The 27,926-nt window shown below is 38.8% G+C and overlaps 1 protein-coding gene across 1 annotated transcript; it reads right to left on the reverse strand.

Moving 5' to 3' along the window:
* Positions 1 to 1,981: 1,981 nt before the first annotated feature.
* On the reverse strand, positions 1,982 to 27,768 carry ipmkb (inositol polyphosphate multikinase b). The gene is made up of 6 exons (XM_026314925.2): positions 26,451 to 27,768; positions 11,260 to 11,345; positions 10,804 to 10,900; positions 9,957 to 10,129; positions 6,289 to 6,370; positions 1,982 to 5,730 (listed from the first exon to the last, which is right to left on the reverse strand). The coding sequence occupies exons 1-6, from the start codon at positions 26,695 to 26,697 to the stop codon at positions 4,955 to 4,957; spliced, it is 1,461 nt and encodes a 486-aa protein (XP_026170710.1). The 5' UTR covers positions 26,698 to 27,768; the 3' UTR covers positions 1,982 to 4,954.
* Between the last annotated feature and the right edge of the window lie 158 nt (positions 27,769 to 27,926).

Below are 27,926 nucleotides of genomic sequence, written 5' to 3' on the forward strand. Positions count from 1 at the left end.
AGTTAGATTATACATAACTGATTTATAATACATTTTCAAAGCATGCAAAAAGGTTTTCGATTGATGTTGAACCTGCTTATTTCATTCACATTCACTCACAGTAGTGGCTCTTTTTTCTCTCTTAGTTGAAATAAAAATTTTAAGCCAATTTGATTTAATAAAAAAAGGTGATTTAACATAATAAGCTTAGAGATTTTTCTGGATACACCATGCTTTGAAAATGACCTGGCAGCAATGTACAATACACATCATTTGTGGCTAATGGTCTAAAACATCACTCCAGCATTATGGTTCTTTAAGGGAGAGTTAGGTGATTTGTTCAGAAGTGAAAGGAATTTGTAAACAGATATTATTACTCTGCAGTGTATGACAATTTGTTCTTGATCATGAGGAGAGCAGTTGCACTGTAAACAAAGGAGCAATATACACCCAAAGCAAACACAGGTTCACTTTAAATTTCTAGTCACCGTCAGTGACAATCTGACATTTTGCAAATTAGTCATCTATTTAAAGTCAGAAAAAGCAGATGATGCACCAGTTTCATTTCTACTGACCACAGCTGGACTGATATACTCGTATTTTCAAGAGTCAGCCTGACTCAGTCACTGTGGTCGATTCTGATATAACATATATAATGCAGGGTGTGTGTGTTCACATTTAATCGTGAGGACTAAAATAATGCTGTCATATTAGTTTTCAGTATAGGCAAAGGTGTATCCAGAGATTTTTTGCAACATTTGGAGGCAGTGTTATCCAGGACCAAATCCAGACTCCTCACTGACTGTACAGAAACACCAGCCTTACCTTCCAAACATGCAACACCCGCATCTTGCACCATTGCTTTGGAATAGCTGACATTTCCCTATTGCTGCAATTCAAAGACACTGCAGGCAGAGGTCAATAAAGGTTCAACTGCGTTTCAATGATGAATTATAAAAGACAGAGCATAATATTCAGAATTCCAAAAATAGCAGATTAAGAATTAATTTTCCTTATTCTTTCCTTAAATGATGAATGAATTATTACATTTTAAAGTGGAATGACAAAATGCATTTTTAAAAATGTTACAATGTTCTTTGTAATTTTGTGCCTATCATGCCATACTGCACATTGCATGTATTTGGGGTTGTAACATGTGACCGTATTTAACAAACATATGAACAAAGATGTCTAACGAGCTGAACAGCAGCAGCAAGAGCTTGGACCTGTCAGAGTAATTGCTCTACCTGCTGCTCATGACTTTCATTTCACTTTTAAATGGCACAAAACTGTTTCTGTTAGAGTGGATATGACATGAAAACAAATAAATACATGGTCTAACAAATATACAATTTCAAAATCTGGCAAAATTCAAGTTGCAATTTAATTTTAAATTCTCAATTTAACAACAGAATTAATTATTGTGTAATTTAATTACACTGACATTGTAGTTACATTTAACTTTTATATTATGCCTGTTATGTGTAAATGTAATTAATCTTGTTTGGAAATTGATTGCAAGGAATATTGTCGGTCCTATACATAAGGAATATTATCACAAGGTCTGTTTAGTAGGTTTTTCCAGAGCTTAGATGTCACATGCAAGGAAATTGTGCAGGTACCATTGGTAAAACTGTCCATATACACTGCAACTAAATGTCTCAGTAACATTGGCATCATGATGATAACATGATTTTTCATATTTTACACTGATCTAAGGGAGTTACAGTCAAAAGTTGCATTCCTATGAGTCACATTAGTCATTAAACCAATTCAGTCTACAATGCCCTGTATACAAAAGCATGGCATGCTTTTCTTGTTAGCAAGTCATGGCATAGGAGGCTACAGAATGGAAATTCACAAAGCTGCCATTATGATCAATAATCAATCAAAACACAGACAACATGGAGACACCAAAAAAAAATAAGGCAGTGACAAAAAAAACAAAGCAATTGTTTTCTAACGTCTGTAAACATCCTTTGAGGACTCACCTTCACATTAATTCTTTAAAACAAATCATTTAGTTTATTACAAATAAATGTTAGAGAAAATATTTGGTTCAGATTAAAATGACAAAATATCTAATCAAGATCATTTCATTTTTCATATTGTTCATTATATTCATATACAATCAACTTTATTAGGTACTCAAGTGTTTCTACTATTTTGTCCATCACCACAATGAAGGAAGATTTGTTGCAAGACCATTGCATTAGAATTACTTAGTTTTAGCTGGGTGTACATAATAAACTTCTTACTAAGAGTACTATAAGCTATATAAACCAAAGAGGATTGTGCATAATATTGGCTAAAATGAAAGCGAGTTTGCAGCATACTGGGGCAGTGAGCTTTAACATCAGATTTACGGTGATTAAAGTTGCTCTATTGGTATTGTAGAGAGCAAAGAGTGGAGTCAGTAAACCTGTACAGAAACCCTAAGACAGGCATATAAAAGGAATAAAATCAAGACCATTTACAGCCAACTTGTTTAAGTCTGTTATGTGTCCTACTCTGTGCTAAGCGACAGAATTTTTCATTTGTTGTCATCACCCTGGAAGGTAGACTCACAGACTGATATATAGGACCGACTGTAGATTAGACAGAGGTGAGGATGTAGATCTGCTTAACATCCTCAGTGGCACTGATCTATAAAATCCACGGTAAGTCAATATTACCTGGATGCACCTCCAGTTCAACCCCCTCCAGTGATGCTTCCTCCAGACTTAACTCAATGTGGTCTGCAGTCTGCAGCCAGAGTCTTATCCAGTAAGTTTCAGTCTATAATTTTCAGTTTCTATTGTGCTTTAGTGGTGCATATTACTTTGCATATTGTTATCAATATATATTCCTGTATGGAAATTTATCATATTAGTAGAAAGCAGACAAGCCTGAGGTCAGGGTATTCATGGCTAATCCTGGCTTGTGTCTAACTCAGGGTAACAGGCTTCCATACAGGGTTATTTCACTATGGACAGACAATGGTCATTGTTGCCAAGCATTACTCAGGATAAAAATATTAATAAATATTTGCACAGATAACCCAAATTAGAGCTTGACCATACAGTCTCAAAATTCACAAAACATATTATCACAAGGTCTGTTTAGTAGGTTTTTCCAGAGCTTACATGTCACATTTTGTGGCATGGAACAGTAGATGAAACGGTCTGCTGATGAAGACCATGGGATGTGGCTGAAAACCAAACTGTGGACCTTGTGAAACTTTTTTTTTGTCAAATTAAATTTGTTTTCTAGACAAAAGGACATAAGCCACAACTGCAAGAAAACACTACTACCTCTGAGCTTCCAGAAATCAATCACAGCTACAGGAATGGTTTCAGTGGAGTGCAGTGGTCTTAATACACTTTCTAAACCTTTGACACAGCTGATATGACAATATTAGTAGTATTAGAATCATTGTTAAAACTAGCAACATTAACTGGATTAGTGTAAAAAAAGATGCCTTGACTTCTGTTTTAGTACCAACTAGTACACTAGATATTTCTACCCATCTGCACCAAACCAAAAAAGCAGCACATTTCACGTTTTTACTACAATCTTAAAATCCTTAGGGAAGTTAAATCATATTAGGTAAAATTATGTTAACCAATCACAGCACATACAGCATTATTGCCCATTTAGAAATCAATTCATTACATTACAAAGACATACAATCACGCAATGGGTCTGAAGTCCAAAATACTCAAGAGCAATGTTACCTTTGATATAAGTGACACTCTTCTAAAACACTGGGTGTACATGGTATGACATCCGGACTTAAACTGGGCTGCAAGAGGGAAGACACCAAATAATTGAAAACACATAGCACAGGCTTTAGAAAGCAGAGGTCATTTGGCAGCTGTACATGTACATCAGTTAAAATAGCACTGGTAAAAGACAACATCTTTCAGGTCATTGCAAGGGAAAGAGGTCAAAAACATTGATTAGATAAGGTTAATTATGAGATAAGACTATATAAAACAATCATGTAGAACTGAACAACCAGACAGCAGGATTATTTTGCTGAGTGGATAATAGTAGTAATATTAAGCATTTTTTACAGTAAATTTACCTGAGTTAAATACCTGTAGACAGTGGTTTAAATCAAAACACAAATGATGACCCGACTTAAACCTCAACATTCTCCAGCTGTCTTGCTTTACAAGATGCTCACAAACACAGCACAAATCTGTGTGAACGTAATTCACAACAGGCCACCCAGAACTCTGATATTAGCCATTGTTACATGTTATTGGCTTCAGTGGAGACCAATGAACAGATTTCTGTAATTTGATAGCGTAACAGCTAGGCTTGTAAGTCAACAGGGCCATTACTGTGACAATTTGGATAACTCCATCTCATGATTAAAAACCTAATGCGTACATCTTTAACTGGTATTGGTTTGTCAAAATGCCTGTAAACCAAATAATCCCATTAAAGCAGTGCTGCTTACTAATTTGCAGCAATTCCTACAACTATCTAATAAAACCAGAGATACTGAATAACAGTTACCATGGTAAACTGGTCAGTTGACAAATTCCTATTGTATCACAGTAGACATTATCCTATTGATCACCCCTACTTTCAGGTGTACTAATGCACATGGAGCAAAGTCAGATGAATTTGTAGAGTCTGTCTGTGCAGCAGTAGATGCTGCAGCTGAAAGTGTTGGGTTTAAGTACAGGTTTGTAATGCCTTCATGGATTGATTAGTGCATATAGTGCTGCTGATCACAGAGAAAACAGCTGTCAGCACCCACTACCACCACTCTGCTCACAGACAGACACACATAACGCAGGGACCATCATAATCAGGCGAGATGATAATGATAATGAGAATGGCGGTTCAGTTTTAATGTTCTTCCTTCCCTCCTCTTTGAGGATTGTGTCTCTTGAGAAGAAATAAGGAGACGTGGAGGGGACATTAGGTCACCTTGAGTGGGTCAGGAGGTTCAGAGGCAGTAGAGCGGAGCAGGACTCTAGGCAGCATCACAGAAGATCTGCTCCAGCACTATCAACAGGTGTTTGAGGCCGTAGATGTAGCCATGATCATGGCTTTCGCTTGGGAAAACATGGGCAAAGTCGATCATCCTGACCTCCACCTGTGTGTCCCTTCCACTCCCCTCTAATTTGTCGCCTCCTCGTCCTTTTAGCTCCACTTCCTCTCTCCTCCAGCTGCTACCCACCCTCTCTCCTTCCTCATCCTTCCGTTCCAGTTGTGATTTGTTTCCGTTTCCATTCGGTGGTTGCTGTGACTCACCTGTTCGTTTCCATGCAGAGTTGTCTTCTCCACACAGTGCTGAGTTGTTATCTGCAGAAATGGAGCTCATTGCCAGAGCCTCGCCATCTCCACTGTTGCCAAGGAGATGACCCTTGGCAACGTGGTGGTGGCCACCCTTACTGTGGTTTGTGTATAATGTGGACAGGCTGTAGTCCAAGGGACCAACCTGAATGTTATTGTTATTATACTCAGCGACTTCCTCTTCTTGCCCCGCTCCGTCCTGTCTCATGTTCTCCTCTCCACCCTGACTTCTGTCACCTGCTGTCAACAACATGGCAGCTTTCGGAACAGTCAAAAGGGAGGATGAAGAGATAGAGGAGGGGAGGCCTTCATAAACAAAGAGAAGGGAGCTCGCATAGAAAGCCAGTTGGCGCTGAGACTCAAACCAGTGGAGGATTTGCTCCACCCTTTGGATGCTGGCTGACACTGCATCCTTCCTCAGACTAACACCATTATGGAAGAATTTTGCTAGGCCTGGAAGAGAGAGAAGACAGTAAAATAAAAGGAAAACTCCTGTATTTTCACAGACCTATACACCTATATTTATATAGGACAGTATTACATTTTTAAACAGTATTACATTTTTCTTTTCTAATTTTCTTAGTTTCTCTCTGATGTACAGCACATTGCCTATCAGATGTTGCATTTTTCAACATGGTCCAGATCTGTTTATTTATATTTTATTTTCCCTTTTCAGTAAATTCCCTATTTTTCACTATTTTTCATCCTTATTGATATATTTGAGTCCATTAGATTAGATGTTCACATGTTGTTACAGGAAACAAAGATGTCACACAAATCAAATGAATAAAAATATAGGGATTTTTGCAACTTAGCATGTACCAAATAAAAAGTAAGGAAAAAAGAAAAGTGTGGCTGATGTACAATAAGTCCTCATGTCTGTTCTTACTAGATTACTAGAGTTATTCTGAAAGGTTGCTCCTACACTTCTGTGAGCACTCTTAAGTAACTTGTTAAATGCGTTAGTGAAAACCTTTGAAAAACCCATCAGTTGAACACCCACACACATACCATCTTTAACAGTGTCCTTAACCAGTCCCCTTCCATAGTGCTGGTCATACGAGTCAAAACTGTCACTGCACACTTTATACACCTGAAATACAAAACACACAATAAAAACACAAAATGCTGGGATTTGTTTATACACGCACATGTCATGGTTTGTTTATAATACGACAAATTCTCATTTGGTTGTGCAAATGCCACAGTTCCCAAACCATAAGAACTGCTAACCCTAAAAACACCTGTAAGCCTATTAAGCCATAAACCTAAATCAAAGTGCAGTTTACTGTATTGACAGGTAACTGGCCATAACCAAGATGTTTGCAGTTTAATCCCAAATGTAATCTCATTTTCAGATACAAATGTCTCATTTCATTTTCTTAGATTTATAATTTAAGTACGTGGATGCAAATCCTAGATTAGAGCATGCATGTTATTGAGAGTTAACCACATTTCAAGAACAAAGCTCAGTTTTACATTTAAACCAGCGCCCTACATCACCACTTCTTATTTTTGCCTCACTGTCTTTATCTAATGTTTACCTCCTCTACTATCACTCTTTTCATCAGGAAGAACATTACTACTAATTAGTCTCCTGTCTATCTATATAAACAAACACACAGCTGAGATTAGTATGGGAGTTTCCCCACCTTAAAGCCTGGCACATTCTGCTCTAAACGTCTTGTTCTAAACTACAGAACAATCTCTGTTTTTCAAGCACAAAGTGAAATTGCAGCCTGGCCTGGTGCTAAACTAAAACATACTTGTTGCCTTTTAAATCCTCTTCATCTCTATTCCACCTACCTCTGAGCCCATTTTTAAAAAGTCATACAGTGCTGGCAACATAATCTACTGCGCTGCCAAAATTCAATATAACTTAGAGAACATACGAAAGAACATACGTTTAGAAGGGGAAACAGGTGACTGTAGAATTTTCTGGCAATCAGTTCTAATACAGTAGTACAAAAAAACATTAAGTTCACCTACAGCACATTAAGTTCCACTGGTGTCCATAGAGACCAATTCAGCAAACAACAGAACTTAGCTAAAGTCTACGTGTAGACAGCACATTTATGACTGGTTTGCAAAGGGTGGGAACATGCAGCCATAATGCTGGTGTCCCATAAGTGACATTTACTTTATAAACATAAAACTATTGAGCCTTTCAGGACAAGCCATCAACCACTGGGCTGCCTCTTCATATACACAAAAGTAGGCAGTTTGAAATATATTACTCATTTCCTTAAAACACAGTTCATGACCTCATCTCACCCCTGAATTGTACCCATGCTCACACATATCATCATGGTTTCATCAGTCATTTTCTAAAAACAAGACTGGGAAATGATTTGTTATTATTTATTTAGCCGTTTATTTTCTTCTACTAAAAATTTCAAATGCATAAAGTTTAGTGTGCCTTTCAATCTCAGTTTAGATACAATGTTGTTTGTTAATCTGAAACTAAAAAGTTATTAGGAATTCAATATGAATTATGTATTTTGTACTAATAAGAGATAAAATTGAAAGCAGTCTTTCAAACAATAAATAAAAAAAAGTTTGATACAGCGCAGAAACAGAATCAAGAAACATATGAAGAAGGAAGTTACAATAATAAAGTTACTTTGGAGTTTTTCTTTCTTCGGGTTATCAACAAACCTATAAACTCAAACCAGCTAACTAAATCAACTGTCCCTAAACTAGTGCTAAATTATATAGTTCTTTAACCATTTTCAGCAAGTCACTGTTGTCGTCTTATATTTCGGTTTCCTGTTTGGACTTTTATTTTGGTTTCTAGTTTCCTTTGTCACCTTTGTTGTACCAGGTAGCTTTATGTTTATTTATCTGGATTGTGTTCACCTATGTTTAATTAGTCATTTGTCCCTAGTGTATATGTACCCCCTCCCAGTGGCGCAGTATGTTTGTTTCTACACCGAGTGGCAGAATATGTTTGTTTCTATACCAAGTGGCGTTGCGAGTGTGTTTTTGTACGCCAAGTGGCGGGGCTGCTTTAATGGCTGTTTTGTTTTATGTGTGCGGAGTGTGTGCTCCATTTTGCCCGATACCTGGTTGATCCAGGAGGAACAAAAAGACATTGTCGTGCATTTGGGTCAGCCAAACAGTCAGCCAAACTACACTGAATGTTTTCATAATAAATTAGCATCTTCAGGGAATATCTTGGTCTGTCTTATTATAATGACATTCCGTGTTGTCGCATTTTTGAATCTTGTACATTGTTAAAATGTGAAAATGAATTAAAATGAAAATGACAACAAATGACAACGAGAAACAGCAGCATGATGCATATGGGATGTCTGACTTCCAAGAGGACCATTCTTAAATTAATATCAGCATCAATGAGTATGAGTTTCCATTTGAAAAAATATATACTGTGTTAAACAATCACTACATACAGTAAACATTTTTAATATAGAAAGGAAATTCATCTCAATGGTTGGTTTTTTGTTTGTGCCTTGTTTCAAACAGGAAAATTCAAAGCAGGGCACTTACTGATGATGATACTGACAGTAGGTGGTAATGTAAACTGACCAAAATTGGTAACAGTTTCACTATTTGACTCATTTCCTTTCCAACAGATAAACAGGTCTGTCTCCCCTTCCTGTCATCTGCCTGTCTTCTGCATGTGGACAAACTACTGAGCCACTCACATGATACATATTTTCTGCTCCACAGCTGGCTGGAGGTCAACTTTGTACATGTTTTAACAACATTGTGGGGACTGAAACCTGTTTACACTGACATGGGGACTCGGCTTCCTCATACGGACCAAATCCAGATCCCCATTATGTAAAGCACAACATCTTAAAGAGATAATTTGGTGTAAGGTTAGGGTGAGGTTATGGTGTATGTGTGCACCTATGGCTATATAATGCGAGAAGTATTTTGTGAACTTTATACCAGGGGGGCAGGGGTATTTTAGCTGGTCCTTGCACCTTCAAAGGCCCATTTGAAGGTTATGGCCTGGTTCTAGGGTTCTGGTCAGAATCAGCATAGGTTAGAGTAATTGCTGAGGTGGACATTTAGTCTTGATATTTAAGGTTAGGTTATGGAGGTAGGGAATGCATTATGTTAGTATGAGAAGTTGAATTATGTGCTGTTCATTTCAGCCAACGACTTGGCCTAGACTGCCCAAGAACTTTCCATTGATGCACTGAGCTCCCCTAATACAAATTAGAAAATATCACCTGAAATTTTACATTTTATAAAAGACTAATTTTCACAGCAAAGAGGAACTGGGGTAAGGTTTGTTACCACAACATTCACAAATTAGAATTGATGTAGATGCCCAAACCAGATGATTTATGTCTGCTGAAACACCACAGAGCTTCTACTATGTCATGTTTTAATGAAGGACACTTAATAGCAATTGAACAAAGCAAAATATAAGCAACTAAAAGATTGTAGCTGCTGCTAAATACATATCTAAACTTCAAAACACCTTTTTAGAAGCCTTCCTTTATAAAACACAGGGCATATATGCTGCACACTTGATAAAGAGGACCAACAGGAGGGTTTTACATGCCATCTAAAGTACACCTGTTTCAAATATACAGACATAAGAAATATTATACAAACTCTACTTAGCATATTGCAATGATAACAAAAACAGCATAAACAAACTAAAGATTCTCCACAGTAGCACAAAAAGTCAAACTCACCCTCATGCCAAGGACCAGAAAGCCAATCTCCTCCATCAGTGGGTATTTTCTAATCTGCTGCTCCCGCTTCTCATGTGAGGCAAATGGATCATAGCTCTGCTGGCCCAGCTTCACATCCATGATGCACGGCTTGACAAAGTGACGAGTCACATCCTCCAGCTTCAAGTACAGGTCTGAGGCAGGACACATACAAGAGTGACGATGTGTGCGATGTGAACTACCTTGTTCAAATGAGATTGACAGCTTTTTATTAAAAGTTATACTAATTCAATCAATTTGCCTGCAATGTGTTTCTGATATGATTTATTTGACTATTCACTGCATGTAAAAGTGTCTGTTATTTTACAGTGATGTGAATTGTTTAGAAGAAACAACATTACATGATGATATTCGCTTTAGCACTTTTCCTTGAAGTGCAACTTTTGGGGCTTCTATCACTATGAGAGTTTCAGCAGGCTGGCTATGTCCCAGTAGAGACTAGCAGTAGAGCTAGACCAATAAATCGGCCAGACGTTGAGTTTGCCCACCAGAAACTGCTACAGATTTTTACAGTGTAAAACGCATTGCTCACGCAACTTGATCAAAATCTGTGTGTGTGTGTGTGTGGGGGGGGGGGGTTATTAGGGATCTACCCATATATCGAATATACAGTACTAATCAGGCTATAAGTATAACAGTCTGTCATAGGATGAACAGTTAAGAACAAGTAAGAATGACATATTCATCGACTTTTGAGTGTACTTTGGACTTGTCGCATAAAGACTGCCTTTGGTTGCAGAATACATCACAGATGATCAGATCTGGAATGGGTAACACAGACACAAACTTACACCACACAGTCACTTACCATTGGGGCTATCAGGAGAGGACCAGGTCCCATAGTACTTAGGAAGATGGTTCTGGAGTTCCAGAAGACATGGATCACAGCAGTCCTCTGCATACACCTATGAAATACATTATCAGACTGTATTATTTGTACACATGTATACTTGTGTTGTGATACATGTATTTAGTGTAAGGTTACACCAATTGTTTTTATGTTGGGTTTAATCTGGCAGTTTCTTTTTGGAGTACTGGAGAATATTAGCCTATTAAATGTTAGAAAATACTGAAGAATAATCATGTTCACAGAGTCCTAAAGTGACCTCTAAAATCACCTGGAAACAGCCCAAAACACCAAAGGTATTTCATTTCCAATAATAAATAAGCGAAAGAAAGGGTGGTCATGTTGGATTAGGCTTTATTCTACTCACACTAGAGTATATAGATGAGAGCATATAATTTATAAATGAATAGGTATTACCATGGTGTAAAACTGCATCTCTCTCGGACCTCGTGGTGGAGGCTGAAGTTGCTTTAGGACTGTTCCATCTGGATGCTGCAAAATCCCTGCAACACAAGGACTGCACTAAATATCAAAGCTAAGCAAGACAAGGTTTAGCCAGGCAGGGATGTTGGTTGGCCCAGTCATCTGACCTCAACTCTCATATGTGTGTTCATTGTCTGTTTAACCAACTACAGTTTACTGTGTCCACTGCCTTCAATGCTGTTGCTAATTTTAAATGCTAAATCCTAAAGTTAACATTTGTCAAACAGCAATGAAATGCAAGCAAAGAGGGATAAAGACAGAGGAAAAAACTAGCACCCAGAGGAGGTGGAAGAACATGAAACAGACTGTTTAAAATAACTGGAAAAGAACAATGCCATTGACAGGACCACCTACTACAGACTGTATCCAGCTGCTAAGACCACCCCCTGTCTGTATGGGCTCCCATACACAAAGAAGGAGCCCCCCTCAAGCCCAGCGGCATAAACTCAGTGACATATAACATTGCCAAACACCTTGCCACCATCTTAGCACCACTGGTAGGTCACACAGACCACCACATCTGGAATTCAGAGGAATTTGCCTCCAGAGTCAGACATCTAAAACCGGATAGCGATGAAACTATGGTTTCTTTTTATTACATCCCTCTTCACCAGCATCCTCACCACTGATGCTTTAACATCTACAGTATTAGGAGAAGACTAAAACAGGACAGCACTCTCTCTACCAGGAGCAGCCTCAACCCAGACCAAATCTGCCTGCTACTGGTCCTGTGTCTGAACACCACATACTTCTCATACAGAGGTGAATTTTACAGACAGAAACATGGATGTGCCATAGGCACTGTGTCACCCATTGTTGCCAATCTGTACATTGAAAAATGTGGAAAAGAAACCTCTCAGCTCCTTCACAGGAATAGCACCAACCCATTGGTTCAGATATGTGGATGACACCTGGGTAAAAATCAAAACCCAGGAAGTTCAAGATCACAGATCACATCAATGCAGTAGACGCAAACATCAAATTCCCAAAAGAGGACACTAAAGAGAACAGCCTGGCCTTTATGGACTGTGAGGTCGTCTTCGGGTCTGATGTAACCTAGAGACAGAAGTCTATAGGAAACCCACACACACAGACCAATACCTTCTTTTTGACTCCCATTACCCACTGCAACACAAACTAGGAGTCATCAGGACTTTACGCCACAGAATAAATAACATCCCTACCTCTATGGAGGCCAAGAGAAAGGAGGACACACACTTGGAGACAGCCCTCAAAACCTTTGGCTACCCTAAGTGGGCCTTCAACAAGGCAACATCCACCTCAGGCAGAAAAACAAGAGACACAGCTGAGCTGGGCAGCCAATAGCCGATATATGATGCTGATTCTTTTGGCCAATTTTAATTTTCCCCCTTCATCTCACAAGGAATAAAAAGTGAGTTAACTGCTTAAATTAAACATTTATTGAGGACTGATTTATTGCAGGGTACCTGTCACGATCCTTATGTTTGTTGACAGACACTGCTATTATTCAAAGGGCCTTAGTCTAAGAATATGCGTAAACAAATCATATGTGCAACAAGTCATTTGCATGTGAAAGTAGAAACGCGCAGTTCAGACAAAACTTCAGCACATTAACTTTCCTCATTAAAAGTGTATTTTTTGGTGGGAGCATCATGCCCGTGTTGTGTGTTGGACGCACAGACACATTTACTGACGAAAGTTATCCTGTGTGTTTTAGAAAGAATATTCATCTGAATTTCACGTGTTTCTACTTTCACATTTGCTGCACACATGACGGTCAGCATCAATTCTAATACGCTACAATGTAATTACGCGTTGAAAACAAATGGTTTTTCCCCTGCTATCATTAGCTGAAGCCGTGTGTGTAAAATGTAAACAGGGCACGGCTACAGTGTGTGCGTTGCTCCATCTCTCAACGCTTAGCTGGTCGCAGATGTGCCTGCCTATAAATCAGCCTAATGTGCAGCGAAATGGGCAGATGCTGATTAATTAAAATGCGCAAAAACACGGCCGATAAATCGGCTCGGCCGATATATCGGTCGACCTCTAGAGGACAAACCTGGTCATTCCCTATGTAGCAGGTGTTTCAGAGAGGCTTAAACAGATTTTTGGGAAACATCAGATACCAGTTCACTTCAAACCCACCAACACATTGAGACAGAGACTGGTTCACCCTAAAGACCAGACACCAAAACAAAAGAGGAGCAATGTAGTGTATGCTGTCCAGTGTAAAGAAGGATGCTCAGAACTCTACATTGGAGAAACCAAACAACCACTTAACAGGAGGAGCATCTCCTCAGGACCACAGTCAGCTGTGCACCTCCATTTAAAGGAAACAGGTCACTCATTTGAAGACAGTGATGTAGACATTTTGGACAGAGAAGATAGATGATTTTAGAGAGGGATCAGGGAAGCTATCTCTGTACAAGTGGAAAAACCCTCCCTCACTCAGGAGAGTGGGTCTAACGACTCTCACCTGATTTACATAGCTCACCTAATGAGCCTATGGGTCAAGGGGTGGAGTGAAACCAACCTGTGAGATAAACTGGAAGTTCCAGTCCAGCTTTTTCTTTCAAGCCACCTGGATGGGTGGTGATACGTTTCTGCCTTAAAACTGAAAGTTCAGATGCCATGACTCAACCGTTAGATAACTTTCCCTGGACAACTGAGAATCTTCACAGAAGCACACTATTAAGTAATCACCAAGAATTAATTCAGTCTTATATAATAAAAAAATATTTTTTAAAAATACATACAGTATATACAGAACATGCAAACTCCATAGAGAAAGGCCCCAGTCTACTGTGGGCTCAAACCCAGACCTTTCTTGCAACATATATTTGTAGAATAAACATGTACACACTCCCATCACATACGGGAAACACTTACCTACCTATAAGCTTTATGTGCAAGCATTGTGTATATTCCTCTTATTCTGCTTTTTCCCCTGGTCTGTCACTCCTTCACACCATCATTCATCATCATCGGTCAGGAAATGTGTGTTACGGTACTAGTATGACAACTGCTGGCTTACACAAGTGACAAGCTTCCAACCCACAGCTTGGTTAACTGACACAGTGGGGAGCTGATGTTTTCAGTGGCTGGCTGGTTAGCATAATGATGGAGTGCCCAGAAAATTCAGTCCATATAAACATGTGTATGAAGCCTAACAGATAATAAATACACAATCCCCTGTGCTTCCTTTTATTTTTTTTAATTTATACAGTAGTTAGTTCACTGAAAGCTACTCAAATTAAACAGATCTACTTCCCTGTGAAATACACCTACAATGCCCCAGTGTTACTATGAATATGGTAAACTGTGCTGATAATTTTTTTTTTGTTATGCTTTATACACTACAGTTGAGAGGCAAGCTTACAGTCTTATATATGAATTAATAAACATTGTTATAGATTAAACTAAACTGCCTTTTCAGTGGTGTCCCTCCCTTAACATAACACATAGCAGCTGACAACTGGACTTTCACCTTTGTTTTTCTGTCCTGCACCACACATTGTAACTAGATGACGATACTGACACACCTCTTAAGAAAAAAAATCTTATATTTGCATAAAGCTTCAGTGTGCCTGAAAGTGTTGAGTTTTTTCTTTCTTTGTATTAGACCCAATTTTCTGAAAGTGACAGGGGTTGCCCAAGAATTCCAAGCTGTGTGGGTTTGACTCATCACAAAGTCATTAATAGCTTTGTTTTCCTACATAAACACATACAGAAACCAAAAAACTTGATACAGATCCATAAGATTTATTTTTGTGCTTTGTATTTGTCAAGGCTCTCTTGATAACAATGAACCTGCTGCTAAATCATCTCACATATATCTTTGGCATTACTCTGCTGCTTACTACTTATCAGCTGTCATACACATAAATAACAGTATAGCTGCAATAAGCTAAAATCAACCTGGTTGATTTATCAGTTTTGTGCCACAACACAACAAAATATGGCCACTGCACTGATAGAAAATAAGCCTACATCAGGTGAAATACAGTGGGTTTGTTTTTGTTTTTCCAGACTCAGGAGCAAATGATATCCAAAAGTCTCTGTGGTCACTATGACAGCAGAATACACCATTCTTTGCCTCACCTGCCAATGTTTGGGCATAGTATTGCAAAAAAAACATCTTCTGGCACACAAATCAAGTTTGCTGTTGTGTGTCTGGAAATTTACCTACATACTTCCGGTTTAAGGGCCAAACCAGTCAAACATTTCACCTTCCCTCCGGGGCTTAGAACAGGGTGAGCAATCATGTGCCACAGTCTTTGATCCAAACAAAGACTACATCAGATCACTTTGAGTGAGAGAATCTGCAACCCTGAAGGTACATAGCTTCCCAAAACATATTTAAACAAAGAGCCGAGATGGAGAAGCAGACTGAAAGCCTGGGGAAAAGGAAGAGAGCAGGATTATTTTCAGTCAGCAGCAATACAAGCTGAATGAAATTCTAGTTCTTGTGGAACTACAGTCTTAATTCTGTCTCAACTTTGAACTTATGTGACCTGTGTTAATGATTATTCGCTGCCAAGCCCAGGGCGAGACAAAGATAAGATTATTCCACATTACTGTCAAATATATGAATGATTCTCTGTTCCTTTTGGGGGTAGGGACTGCAGTCAGAGAGAAGACGCTCTCAGATCTTAATTACAGAAGTATTCTGCATGATCCATAAGAGACATAGACACCTTCCCAAAATTGCATACCTTAATATTTCATTATTTAGATTAGAGCCTGACTGATATGGGTTTTTTGGGGCCGATGCCAATATTATGAATTTTTTTTTAAAAATTGATATCGATATATCACCTGATATTATTTATGTATATATTATTGTACAGTACCAGTCAAAAGTTTGGATACATTTGCACAGGCAATGGCATTTCAAATCATGTGTCCAAACCTTTGACTGGTACTGTATATAGAATACAGTATACATAAACAGAATATATATACATAAACACATTTTAAACGCACATTAAAAAACATTCATATCAGCGACATATCTGCGGCATTTACGCTGATACCGATATACATGCGATAGGCTCATATCAGCCGATAATATCGTCAAAACAATATATATCGGTCGGGCTCTAATTTAGATTTATTATTTAAATTACATTAAACATTACTGACATTGTCTGTTTATTACATGGTTGTTGTAAAGTGGGACATGGTCTGTATGTAAGGGTGTGTTTCCAAATGGATTTTGTTGGGCCAGTCTGCGTACAAGGATTCATTAGTATTCCCATTCTACCTCTGCTTTGACCTGACTTTCTTTCAGCCATTTTACAGGACACTTTTCAATGCAGCACGGAATGATAAAAAGTACTCCTGGGAGAGTAGCTGAATTGAAGTTGGCAAAGCCTAGTGTGGAGTATTGAAAAGAATTGGCTACAGATTCACTTGAAGAAAATCACAAAGAAGAGACACCTCAGGTTGCACCCGTCAGAAATTGAAAACTAACATAAAGGTGGTAAATTAAGTTACTTTTAAGGCTGTATTATAATAAACCAGTAGTGTAATGTTGTGTATTAGCAGTTCACAATTGGAAATTGCTACACTGCCAGTGGAGAGGAGTTTAGCCTGATTAAAAGTCAGAAACCCAGTCTGCTAACTTGGCTAACCTTTGCCTGAAGACAAGTTTGGAATATTAAACATGCGATTCACAATAAAGCACACACAAATTAATTACACTACCACAAATACATACGTTTCAACTAGCGCTGCTGAGTTTATCTTAATTAGCAATCATGTCAACATCAATGTTGATGTTAACAGAGAATGTTGAGTAGAAGATGGGCAATGACGGTACTTTGTGTCAGCTCCGCTGGGTGAGCCGGTCTGGTTCACAACTGGATGCTTTAGGAGTTAGCTTATTTGGTGCATTGCTTACTTGCAGTTTTACATGAATTATTAATTTAGTTCACTACTTAATGTTTCCAACTGGATGCTTTCTATTCAGATGTTAAAGCATTGACAAAGTGCCGTTGTGGTACACCACTTCTACAATAAGCGCATTGCGCTGTGTTGTCATGTTTTTTAAGTTTGAAATGATCCCAAACTATGGACATTTTCTGCCATTTATGGATTATTATTAAGAGGCTGAAAGCAGCATCACATATGTTATGTCCTATAATGCTCTCCTTATGTAACAAAATATTAGATATAGGGGACTTTCCAGAGATCTGGTGTGAGGCTGTGATTTGTCCGCTATACAAGAATGGCGATAAAAATGATGGAGGAAATTATAGGAGGATCTCATTGTTTAATGTGTTTGGTAAATCTTTACCAAGGTCTTAAACCGGAGGTTAGTATCTTATATAGAAGTAAATAACGTGTATGAGGAACAAGTAGGGTATAGCTCAATAGATAATATTTTTATTTTACATTCAGTGGTTCAGAAATATATTACAAAGCAAAAAGGAAGGATGTATTGCATATTTATTGATTTTTCTAAAGCTTTTGACAGTGTTCAGCATAATCTTTTGTATTTCACTCTCATTAAAAATGGCACTGGTGGAAGTTTTTTGTGTTGAATCTATGTATTGTAAACTTGAATGGGTGAAAGGAACCAACGGTCAAACAGAGTATTTTGGCTGCACCCTTGGTGTAAGACAGGGCTTGGTCAGTCCATTTTTGTGTATTCTTGTCTTAAATGAATATATAACGATGTTGTAGAAAAATTGCAAAGGTATTCAGATTGAAAGTATAACAGAAGTACAGACCTTGTTATATGCTGATGATATGGCATTATTATTGGGATGCTGAAAGCAGATACAATTGGAGGGTTACAGAAACAGTTTGAACAGTTTGTAATCTTTATGGTATGAGAGTGAATTTGAGTAAAACAAAAATTATGGTTTTTAGAAGAGGGGGGTCTCTAAATAAGGATGAAAATTTTTGCTGGTGAACAGACCAAAGTGGTTAATTGTTACAAATATCTGGTTATGTGGTTTACACCACAATTGTCATGGTGGAAAACCTGACGACCTTTAGCAAGCCAAGGCAAGAAAGCAATGCTTTCCTTGCTAAGGTTTGTTCATGAACATAAAATTAGCTGCAATCAATCTTTGTATTTGTTTGATCACATGGTTGCACCTGTCCTTTATTACGGATTTGAGATATGGGGTTTTGAACCAGTGGAGTGAATTGAAAATGTCCAGTTATCTTTTTGTAAAAAACTCCGAAAAACTAAAAAACTTGTACTGATACACTTGTATCAGTACAAGTGTGAGCAATGTAGCTGTCTTGGGTGATATGGGTAGATTTGTATTGTCCACTTCTTATATGAAAAGATGTATCATGTATTGGATAAAACTAGTGTCTATGTCTAATCATTGGTATCCAAAAAAATGTTATAATATACTTTTTCAATTAGATGAAGTAGGTAGAAAAACGTGTTACTTGTATTAGTGTTTTGCTATATTTTTATGGTTTTTCTAGTGCTTGGGAGGCTCAAAGTGTGGGTGATATAAGAATCTTTACAACTGTTCTTAACCAACGATTGAAAGAAAAAGCATACGAGGCATGGCATTTATGAGGCATGGTATATATGAGGCATGGTATACATTAGTTTTGGAAAATAAGTTAAATACATATTCATAATACAAACCTTCATTGATACAAGAGAGCTACATTGCCTCTGTGTGTAACATGCAACTGGTGCAATCACTGTTCCTTTTTAGATGTTCAAGTCATCATCTTGCTATAGAAACAGGCAGATGGAGTAATGCACCAATGGCAGACAGAATCTGTAGTTATTGTAAGTTAACATCAAATATTTCTGTGATAGAAGATGAGAAGCATTTTTGTATGATGGTTCATTGCATGAGGATTTGTGTAAGAAATATTTAGGTGATCCTGTTCGTGTTGGATGTTTGTAGTGTTTGTGATTTGTGGTATGCATGGAGATTGGCACTGTATATATATCATGGAATGAAGAAAAGATTATCTGCCATGTCTTTATGACTTTATGGAACTATGGGCCAAGAGGCCGTTTATTCCTGGAATACATTTGAAACTTGAAACTTGAATACTCAAGGCAAAGAATTTGCTTCAAGTATTTTTTTGTAATTGAATTCCCTAATTTCCTTGACGATTCGCTGCAGTTCTATTACTTTTATTATTATTATCAGTCATAGGGCTGGGCGATACAGCAAAAGAAATTATCACGATATAATGATTCATATCATTCGGTATCGATAATTATTGATTATTTTATTTTAATTTTTTTATATTTAACAATCATTTATAAATGAAGTAGAAAAAAATGTTTGAATTTAACCACTTTATTTTAATTTACCAACATTTCTAAGGCACATAGTTTTAATAGTCAAAAACAAAAAAATTTAAACAAAAATATCTTCTCTTATGTCTTATAATAAAATAAAAATAAGTGTTAGAGACTTAATAAATAAAATGTTACAAAGTGTGTGCAATGGTAAAGCGTAAACACTGAACAATCAAAGCAAACGTTGAGGTAGATCAACATCTGTAAAATGTCAATAATGACGATACACAGTAAACCTCAAACTCTGTAAACAAAACAAATTATGATAATCAAATCCGAGCTTTCAAGCAGAGGAACCAACCATCATTATTCACATATACATTGCAACATTACAAATTGTGAGCAAGAAAGACAAGTTGGTTCACTCTCTCTGGTTTTAATGCTGCCCGATTACATGTGACTACATTACCCCCTATGCTAAAAATTCTTTCTGAGGGGGTGCTGGTGGCTGGGATGCACAGGTATTTTTTTGCAAGCTTGCTCACTCTTGGGAAGTTGCGTTCATGTAGCCTCCACCACTCCAGTGGTTCAGACTCACTGTCAGCGTCAGGGGACATCAGGTAGCTTTCCAGATCACTCTGTACCCTTTGTCTTTCAGTGAGAGTAAGGCATCTGCGCTAGCGTTTTGACTCTTAAAGAAACTCCCTAAAGACTTCCTTTGCTTCTTCATACTCAGTGGTGGAGGTGGTTGTGGTTCAGCAGCAGCTCCTCCCTCTGCACCAGTTGCTTCTGTTTCACCCAGAGCCTCTTCCTGGTGTAGGCCTTGGTCACCATCCATAATTTCAGCTAGTGCCCGTATTTTAATGGCTTCTACCTTGTCTGGCTTGATGTACTGAGCTTTGTATCTTGGATCTACTAATGTTGCCATGTCAAGTAGGTCATCAGTGACCTGGTCTGCATATTTTTCATCAAGGTATGCCATGATTTTGGTTTTAAAGTCTTTTGTGAGTTGAGTGTCCCGTTCACTAGCACACAGTAGTTTTGTTCTCAGCAGCTGGAGAACAGGCTTCACATATGACACAGTCACATATGACTCCCCAGAAAGAGAATCTGTGAACTCCAGTAAGGGACTTAGTGCTTCATGCACAGATTCTAAGACATCAGTGTCCTGCCAGGTAGGAACCAAGTGTCGGGTGCTTCTCTCTGAAGCCAGGACTTCAGCAATAGCCTTCTGTTGTTCCAGCACTCTTGCAACCATTTTCTGACGTGAGCCCCACCTGGTGGGTGACTCTGTGACAAGCTGATGTTTGGGGAGATTGAATTTTTCCTGAGCTGCTGCCAGATCTCTCTTTTTCTTCCATGAATAAGAAAATGCTGCAACCACTCTCTTACACACACCAACAGCCCTTTCAACTCTTTTATCCTTCCCTGCTGCCACTGAAAGAAAAAGAAAAGAAAGATGTCAAGTATAAGCAACTTAAATATATACACAAAATACAAACAAATCAAATTTTGGGGGGAAAATAAATGTGAAAGTAAAACTGTAAAACACAAAAATAATAAAATTACAGTTTAATTATTAAAACCCTGCAAGGAATGCAAGAAAAATTGTCTATGTTTTAACTGTGTATTTCTAGTTAATTTTATATTCATATTAGTGTTCCTACAAACACATCCAAAGAAACTATATGTGGATGATGCAACTATTAACAACTCTACTCACCGATAGCTGAGTGTAAGCGGTGGCCAAAACACTGCAACCGAGTCCAGTTGTTGAGTGAAGCGGCTCTCACTAAATTCGCCCCACTGTCAGTCGTGATGCAAACTTGGTTGCTTTCATTCAGACCCCATGAGAGCAGCGCATCAGCTAGGTTTTGCGCAATAAATTCACCCGTGTGGTCTTCGGGAAAATATGCGGTTTCCAAGCATTTACTCTTTAGATTCCAGTTATCGTCAATGAAATGTACACTTAAGCTAATGTACGGGTCACACGTGCGGCTTGTCCAGATGTCTGCGGTCGTTGCAAAATATGAGATGGTGGACAGCTCGCTCTCCACTGCTTTTCTACACTCCAAATAAAGTGCTGGAATTTTAGTCTGTGTAAAATACTTGCGGCCCGGGACAACATAGCGGGGATCAACCACATTAAGAAGTCTTTTGAAGCCTAACTTTTCTACCACGCTAAGTGGTAGCATTTCTTTGGCAATGTAGTATGCGATCGCTTGGGTTATATCATTGTATCGCTTGGAGGATTTTTCATAAGGCATTGTTGCCGAGTACCTCTCCATCGTTGACTGCTTGTGGGCTGTTTTTTGATCCGAGGTGGAGGGACGACATGCTTCAAATTCCAAAGGATGGAAGTGGTTGAGATGATGAAACAAATTACTTGTGTTTCCATACTTGGCCGGGACAGTTTTTTTGCAAAGCTTACACACAACATTGTTCTGGTGTTGGTCGGAAGAAAAGAAACCAAAAAACTGCCACACTGGCGAGCTGATACGTCCTTTTTTATTCACAATCTCCTCACTGCTGCTAGGCACGGCACTCATTTTCGCGTGTGTTGTTCTGCCCTGAGGGGGCAACCCAAACCGAGAGCAACGCAGCGTGGCTGCTTAAGCTTATTGGCTGTTTGCTTGTCACTCATAGCACGCTCATTCATCGGAACATCTGATAGGCTGTTGAGATTCACCCAAGGAGCGCGCTCAGCCAGCCGCATTTTAGTAAAATTATAGCGCTTCATACCGAACTTTTTTTTTATCGTTATCGACAATGGTGTACCGTCAATAAATACTGATACCGTTTTATCGCCCAGCACTAATCAGTCATTTGCTTTATTTGCTTTGCTTTCACACTAAAAATGATCCACATATGAGTTTGGACCACCTTTTATTATGGATGCACCAAAACTAAACTAGTACTAGTAAACGAGTACAAGAAGTTCAATTTTAGTGATTTCTGATACAAGTATTTAATAACTATGCAACCTTTCTATGATAAAAATGACAATTACCATAACAATTTAGAAAGTCCATTATTCCATGTTCTATTGCTGACATTCAAAACTTGCCACCATTCCAATCACATGTAAGAAGCTGATGTCTGAAGTCCTAACCTGGCCAGCCAGACACAATCCTTTCTTAGCGAAAGAATATGGGTCTGGACTAAAGGCTGACATTTTTTCGGGAATCCCACAGGAATCCTGCGGGGAAACAAAATCCCAATTACGTGATTGGGAGGGGACAGGAAAAAATGCCAGCGGGAGTGAGCGGGATGGGGAACCGTAATAAACACTATGGCTGCGCCCGAAATTGCATACTTACCTACTATATAGTATGCAAAAACTAGCGAGTCGAGTACTATGTTCCAATTGGTAGTATATGAAAAACAGTAGGCGAGAAGTACCTTTGCTATCCCAGATGCCATGGGAGAGGAGACGTCATATGAGGGAATTGGCGGAAAGCGTAAACCAGGGAAAAACATTGTCATGGTTAAATTGCACTTGTTTAGCATAATTTAAATAAATGGCTGATTAATGAAAGTTTAAACAATGTAAACTGAGGAGATGATTTTGTGAATCTGCTGTAAAAAGATATTTAATCATTATTTTTGAGCAGATCAAGCTAACGTCAGTGCTGTAATGTTACACCAGCTTGATAACAGCTGTTTTAGCGGAGATCTTTGTTTTTAAATAGTTTAATGAGATTAGAAAATTTAACAGAATTTAAAAATTGCCGTGCAGTACAGTGGGCTCTTTAAATATTTGCATGGTTGTGACGACACTTGACACGTGACAACATCAACATGGCTGTAGTAGTCTGAATTCCATTCATACTAACCTTATTCATACCATATAGAACGTACTGTTTTAACGGTCAAGAAGTACATACTTACTCACATGGAGTACCTACTAGATAGGCGGTTTCAGACGCAGCCAATGATACCCAACTTTATACACAAATACCTTTTATATAAATAAACTATATATTTTTTAACTCAATTCTAGTTGCCCCATTTCTGTATGCTCTCCTCCTGTTTGCTTTGATGTGGCTGGTAAATGACACGCTCCACACACCCGTAACCCTTGGTGGTGGTAATGCACCAAGTTGGTATGCCAATGCCAACCACCAATAATATAAGAGAAGAAGGTTTTCCCACGTATGCGTATGCATGTTGGTGGGAGAGAATGGGAGTCATTCTTCTGGGATTGGGACAGGACGAGATTTTTCCCCAGGTTTTTTCGTGGGATTGGGATGGGACAGGATTTTTTTTTTTTTTTTTTGTGGGAGTGGGACTGGAGAAGTAAAAATCCACGGCTGTGTCACCCTCTAGTCTTGACCCCCTACAATAGAGAGTATTTTCCTCTGGTCTCAAAGCCAGGCCAATCACAGCCATTTATCTGCAATGGGCCGGGCTTTACGTTCCAGTCATCCAATCAGATTTAAACAAGCCGTGCACATAGGCAATTGTTCATAATGTTTTTTAATCCAGTGAGAAACATTATCCAAATCCAGAGCCAGTCCTAAATCCGCAAATCTTCCTACAACTGGTTTTTGCTATTTACTCCATTCAAATACATGCACAGAACTGGTTATAACACCATGTATTCTCATGTTTTTACAGCAAAAACAACAAAAGTAGTTCACTAGCCTCTCTACCACAAACGTTATATCCTTGATTTCTCCGGTTTATTCTGCATCCATTGCCCTTGGAAATTGATCTCAACGAAGAGAACTACTGAATTCCACCCAAATTATATCACAGTCAGTAATTTAAAACTGTAATTATAAAAGCTGCATACACTTACATTAGGCTTGCTAAAGTGTAGCATCACACTCTCCTCTGCTGCCGAGAACAGCTGCCTCATTTGCTTGCTCTCAGTCCACAAGAATTCAATTAATTTTTATGTACACATCTCATTAGAGTGAACCACCAGCTACAAAAAATTTGCTGTTCTTGTTTAGAACACTAAAATTAGCATAACAAGCACCGCATAGAATCAGTGGGAGAACAAGTTAATCAGGGGAGTAAAGACATTGCATTTCTGTAAGTTTCTGCTCTGCTTGTTCAAGGGTCAGTTTTTAAGTTGCTTATGCTCTCTCTGTCACTACTGGATTTTGTTGCACATATTGAGCATTGCTGTGTCAAGTAAAATTCAACCTCATGTCAACGTCACTGTGTGTGTGTGTGTGTGTGTGTGTGCGCGCGCGCGTGTTCGTGTAGGCCTCTAGAATTAATTCATATTGTGGGGTCTAAAACCTGTTTATATACTTACATTACGCTGCCTTCTTCATTTCAACCAGATACCATATAAAGAGCTGAACTTTAGATAGTGTAATTGGCTTAAAGTTAAAATGTGATGGTCAAGGTAGGGTTAGGGAAAGTGTTAGGAATATGCAAGTCGTGCTTAATTATGGTTAAGGTTAGTGTCCAGGAAATGAGTGTAATTCCCCATGAGGAATGAAAGCAAACAGGTTTCTGTGTTTTACACTATGAACACTCCTTCTCCGGTATCTACCTTGACTGACAGATAGCAGATCTGGGTCATGACTTTACATTGGTCAGTCAGTTATCTTAAGTTATTGCCAAACCACTCTGCTCAATTTCCTGCTCACCCAGTGTCAGGTAAACCTAATGCTGCCATAAAGTGGGATTGGTGCATTGTATCGTTGAGTATGAGTACTTGAGGTTACGACCCAATACCTAACACCATTATCTGTGTAATCCTACTTCGTTTTCCACTACAAGGATATAAAATAATGGTTTTAGTCTGGTTATTGGGTCACAGTTTGATACTGTACATACCAACATGGGCATTTGTTTGAGCCTCACTTAACAAGATGTATTGCCCAATCATAGGGCCAAAGACTGCAGTATGTTAATAAGCAATGACATCATATTTATTAATAACCTTCTAACAACAAAGAGAAGTTACACGGTGTCTTTATGCACCACATTTAAGCAGACATGTTCTGAGTCTCCCATCACCAGAATCTAAGTCATAAGAGGACACGAAGTCCTCAGCTAATATGTCACCTAAACAAGCTACTTATTTTATAATATTACTTTTGTTGTCCTGATAGTCTAGTAAAACTATAACACTTCATCCAAAGATATTTTAATATTGGACAGATGTGTCCTGGCTGCATGCAACAGGGGACTCTTAAAAGTGTCCCATGTGTCTCACAGCATAAACACTTTCGGACTGCAATTTATTAAAATATTGAGTGGACCAACAGCAGCTGCTGACTGTATCTTGCAAATCAATACAGTTCAACACCTTACCTAAAAACACAATGGAGGCTTTTATAATGTCAGGTGTTCTGTATGCGTCAGACTCACTCTGTGCCAGGTGAAGACCACAGAGAGAAAGAGAGGGAGAACACAAAGTATGGATTCCCAATGGTCACAAATAAGGGCCACAGATCTCTGTACGATCAGTGTGGGATGATTGTAGTTCAACAGTGACACTGTTAGGTATTCAGACCAAGAAAATTAGGCACATATTCTACTTCATTTCCACTGGTGCATGAATACAAAGTACATGCTACGGTCTATATAAAGAAAAACATTACTTGAGTGTAACTTGTATTAAAAATCCTGCAATTTACTGCTCTTGGTGACAAACTTATTGTAAGTGCTAAGATAGTTTCTGAAGTATTTCTTTATCTTTGGTTCGCAATACATTAGACTGCAAACAGAAGAAAGGGTTTCATCCTTTACTTGTAGTTAACGGATCTAGAACAATGGATGGCAATACGGGAAAAAACTGGGTGATTTGTAACAAGATCAAACAGTTCATATAATGCATTCGGTGCAAAATACAGTGACCGGGTCTTCATGAATAAAAGAAGGGCTTCTGTTTTCAGAGTAATGTGGGTAAATATGTTTGATCTTTACTTACCCACTTTATCCACTCCGAATTTGTGACCTGCCACCTGGTGTGACAGTGGAATGCAGCCATTCAGGTGAGCTTGGCCTTGTGGCCCTAGAGCCCGCTGGCCATACTTCTCTTTCGCAGGAGGTCCACTAGACAAACATGGGGTCAGGTTGACCCCAATTGCTGAGTTGGGTGCTGAACTGGGGGTCAGTTCCAGTCGGCCGAGAGCTAGAGATGACTCCATCATTAGCTGATGCTGAATTGTTGACATTTGTGAAGATAAAAGGGAAAAAGTAACAAAGCCTTATCCCAGACAACAGGATAAAAATAAATTATATGTGACTGTTCACATACTGTTATTACGTAAGCACAGAATACAGCCCCGTACACAAATTTATGAAAGTGTTTGGGCGTGAGGTTGAGAAACCTTCACTCAAATGGTCCAGTCCAGACGAAACCAGCATAGCGGCCTTGGCTATGTTCGCTGTTTTCAATCACGACGGACAGCAAAGCCGTCACCCCCGCTGTGTCCGGCGGTGAAGCAACGCTGATTCAATGATTTTCATATCTTGAACAGCAGCATAAATACATGCTGACCACATCCCACTTCCCATCGGTCTCTAACCCAGCACACGCCGACATGACTTCCGTTCGCCACTTCCAAAATAAAACGACTGGTGACGTATCCAGTGTGCTGCGATTATCGTAAAGACACAGTAATTACTCCGCAACAACTTTTAAAAGTTGGCTGTCATTTTGCTCATTCGCGTTACTGCTTGGCATAATCCAAAACGTTCCTTTTCTGAGTCCAATCTAATATATCAGGAGCTTCTCAGATTACTGAGAAAACTTCCGCCAACCCCCAGTCAAAGCTTGATCATGCTCAGTTCGCCTGACGGAGCTTTACTTCCTCAGCGAAGAAGTAAATAGTATTGTTTCTCAGTAATAGCCATGTTACGACACAACCGTAAGTGCTACCCAGACCCACGTCGCAAATACAAATACAGTACAATCCCGCAAACTGCTGTCTAACTAACTCTATCCCGGTTTTAATAGCTGAACGCTGCTTCTCAATATAGCTATACAAGCCGTCCCTCGCCTCACAAGTCAGCAGACCGGAGGGAGATGACACTTGCAGTATAACCACTTTCAAGAAGACTGTCTCTGCGTTGAAGATAAGCATGAAAACGATGCATTGTCGTCCAAAAACCCGTGGTAGCGAAAGACGTCGGTAGAGTCCTGCCTGGCCACAGATATCCAGGTCAGCTTGGGTTGCCTCTCTGCTCAACAGCGCCCTAAGCTTCACACCTGTTTGCGACATTTCTCACCACTTTACATTTGTCGCAAAACCATACCTGTTCATCCGTTGCGGCAGCACTTGCTAGTTTAAATGCAATATTCAATTATAAACCTTTATAACAACTTTAAATAATGCAGTACATATTAAATACTAAATACAATACAGTACAAAACGAGTAACAAACGAGTACTTTATTCTTA

The sequence above is a fragment of the Mastacembelus armatus genome, chromosome 19, assembly GCF_900324485.2.
Source record: "Mastacembelus armatus chromosome 19, fMasArm1.2, whole genome shotgun sequence".
NCBI classification, from domain to species: domain Eukaryota; kingdom Metazoa; phylum Chordata; class Actinopteri; order Synbranchiformes; family Mastacembelidae; genus Mastacembelus; species Mastacembelus armatus.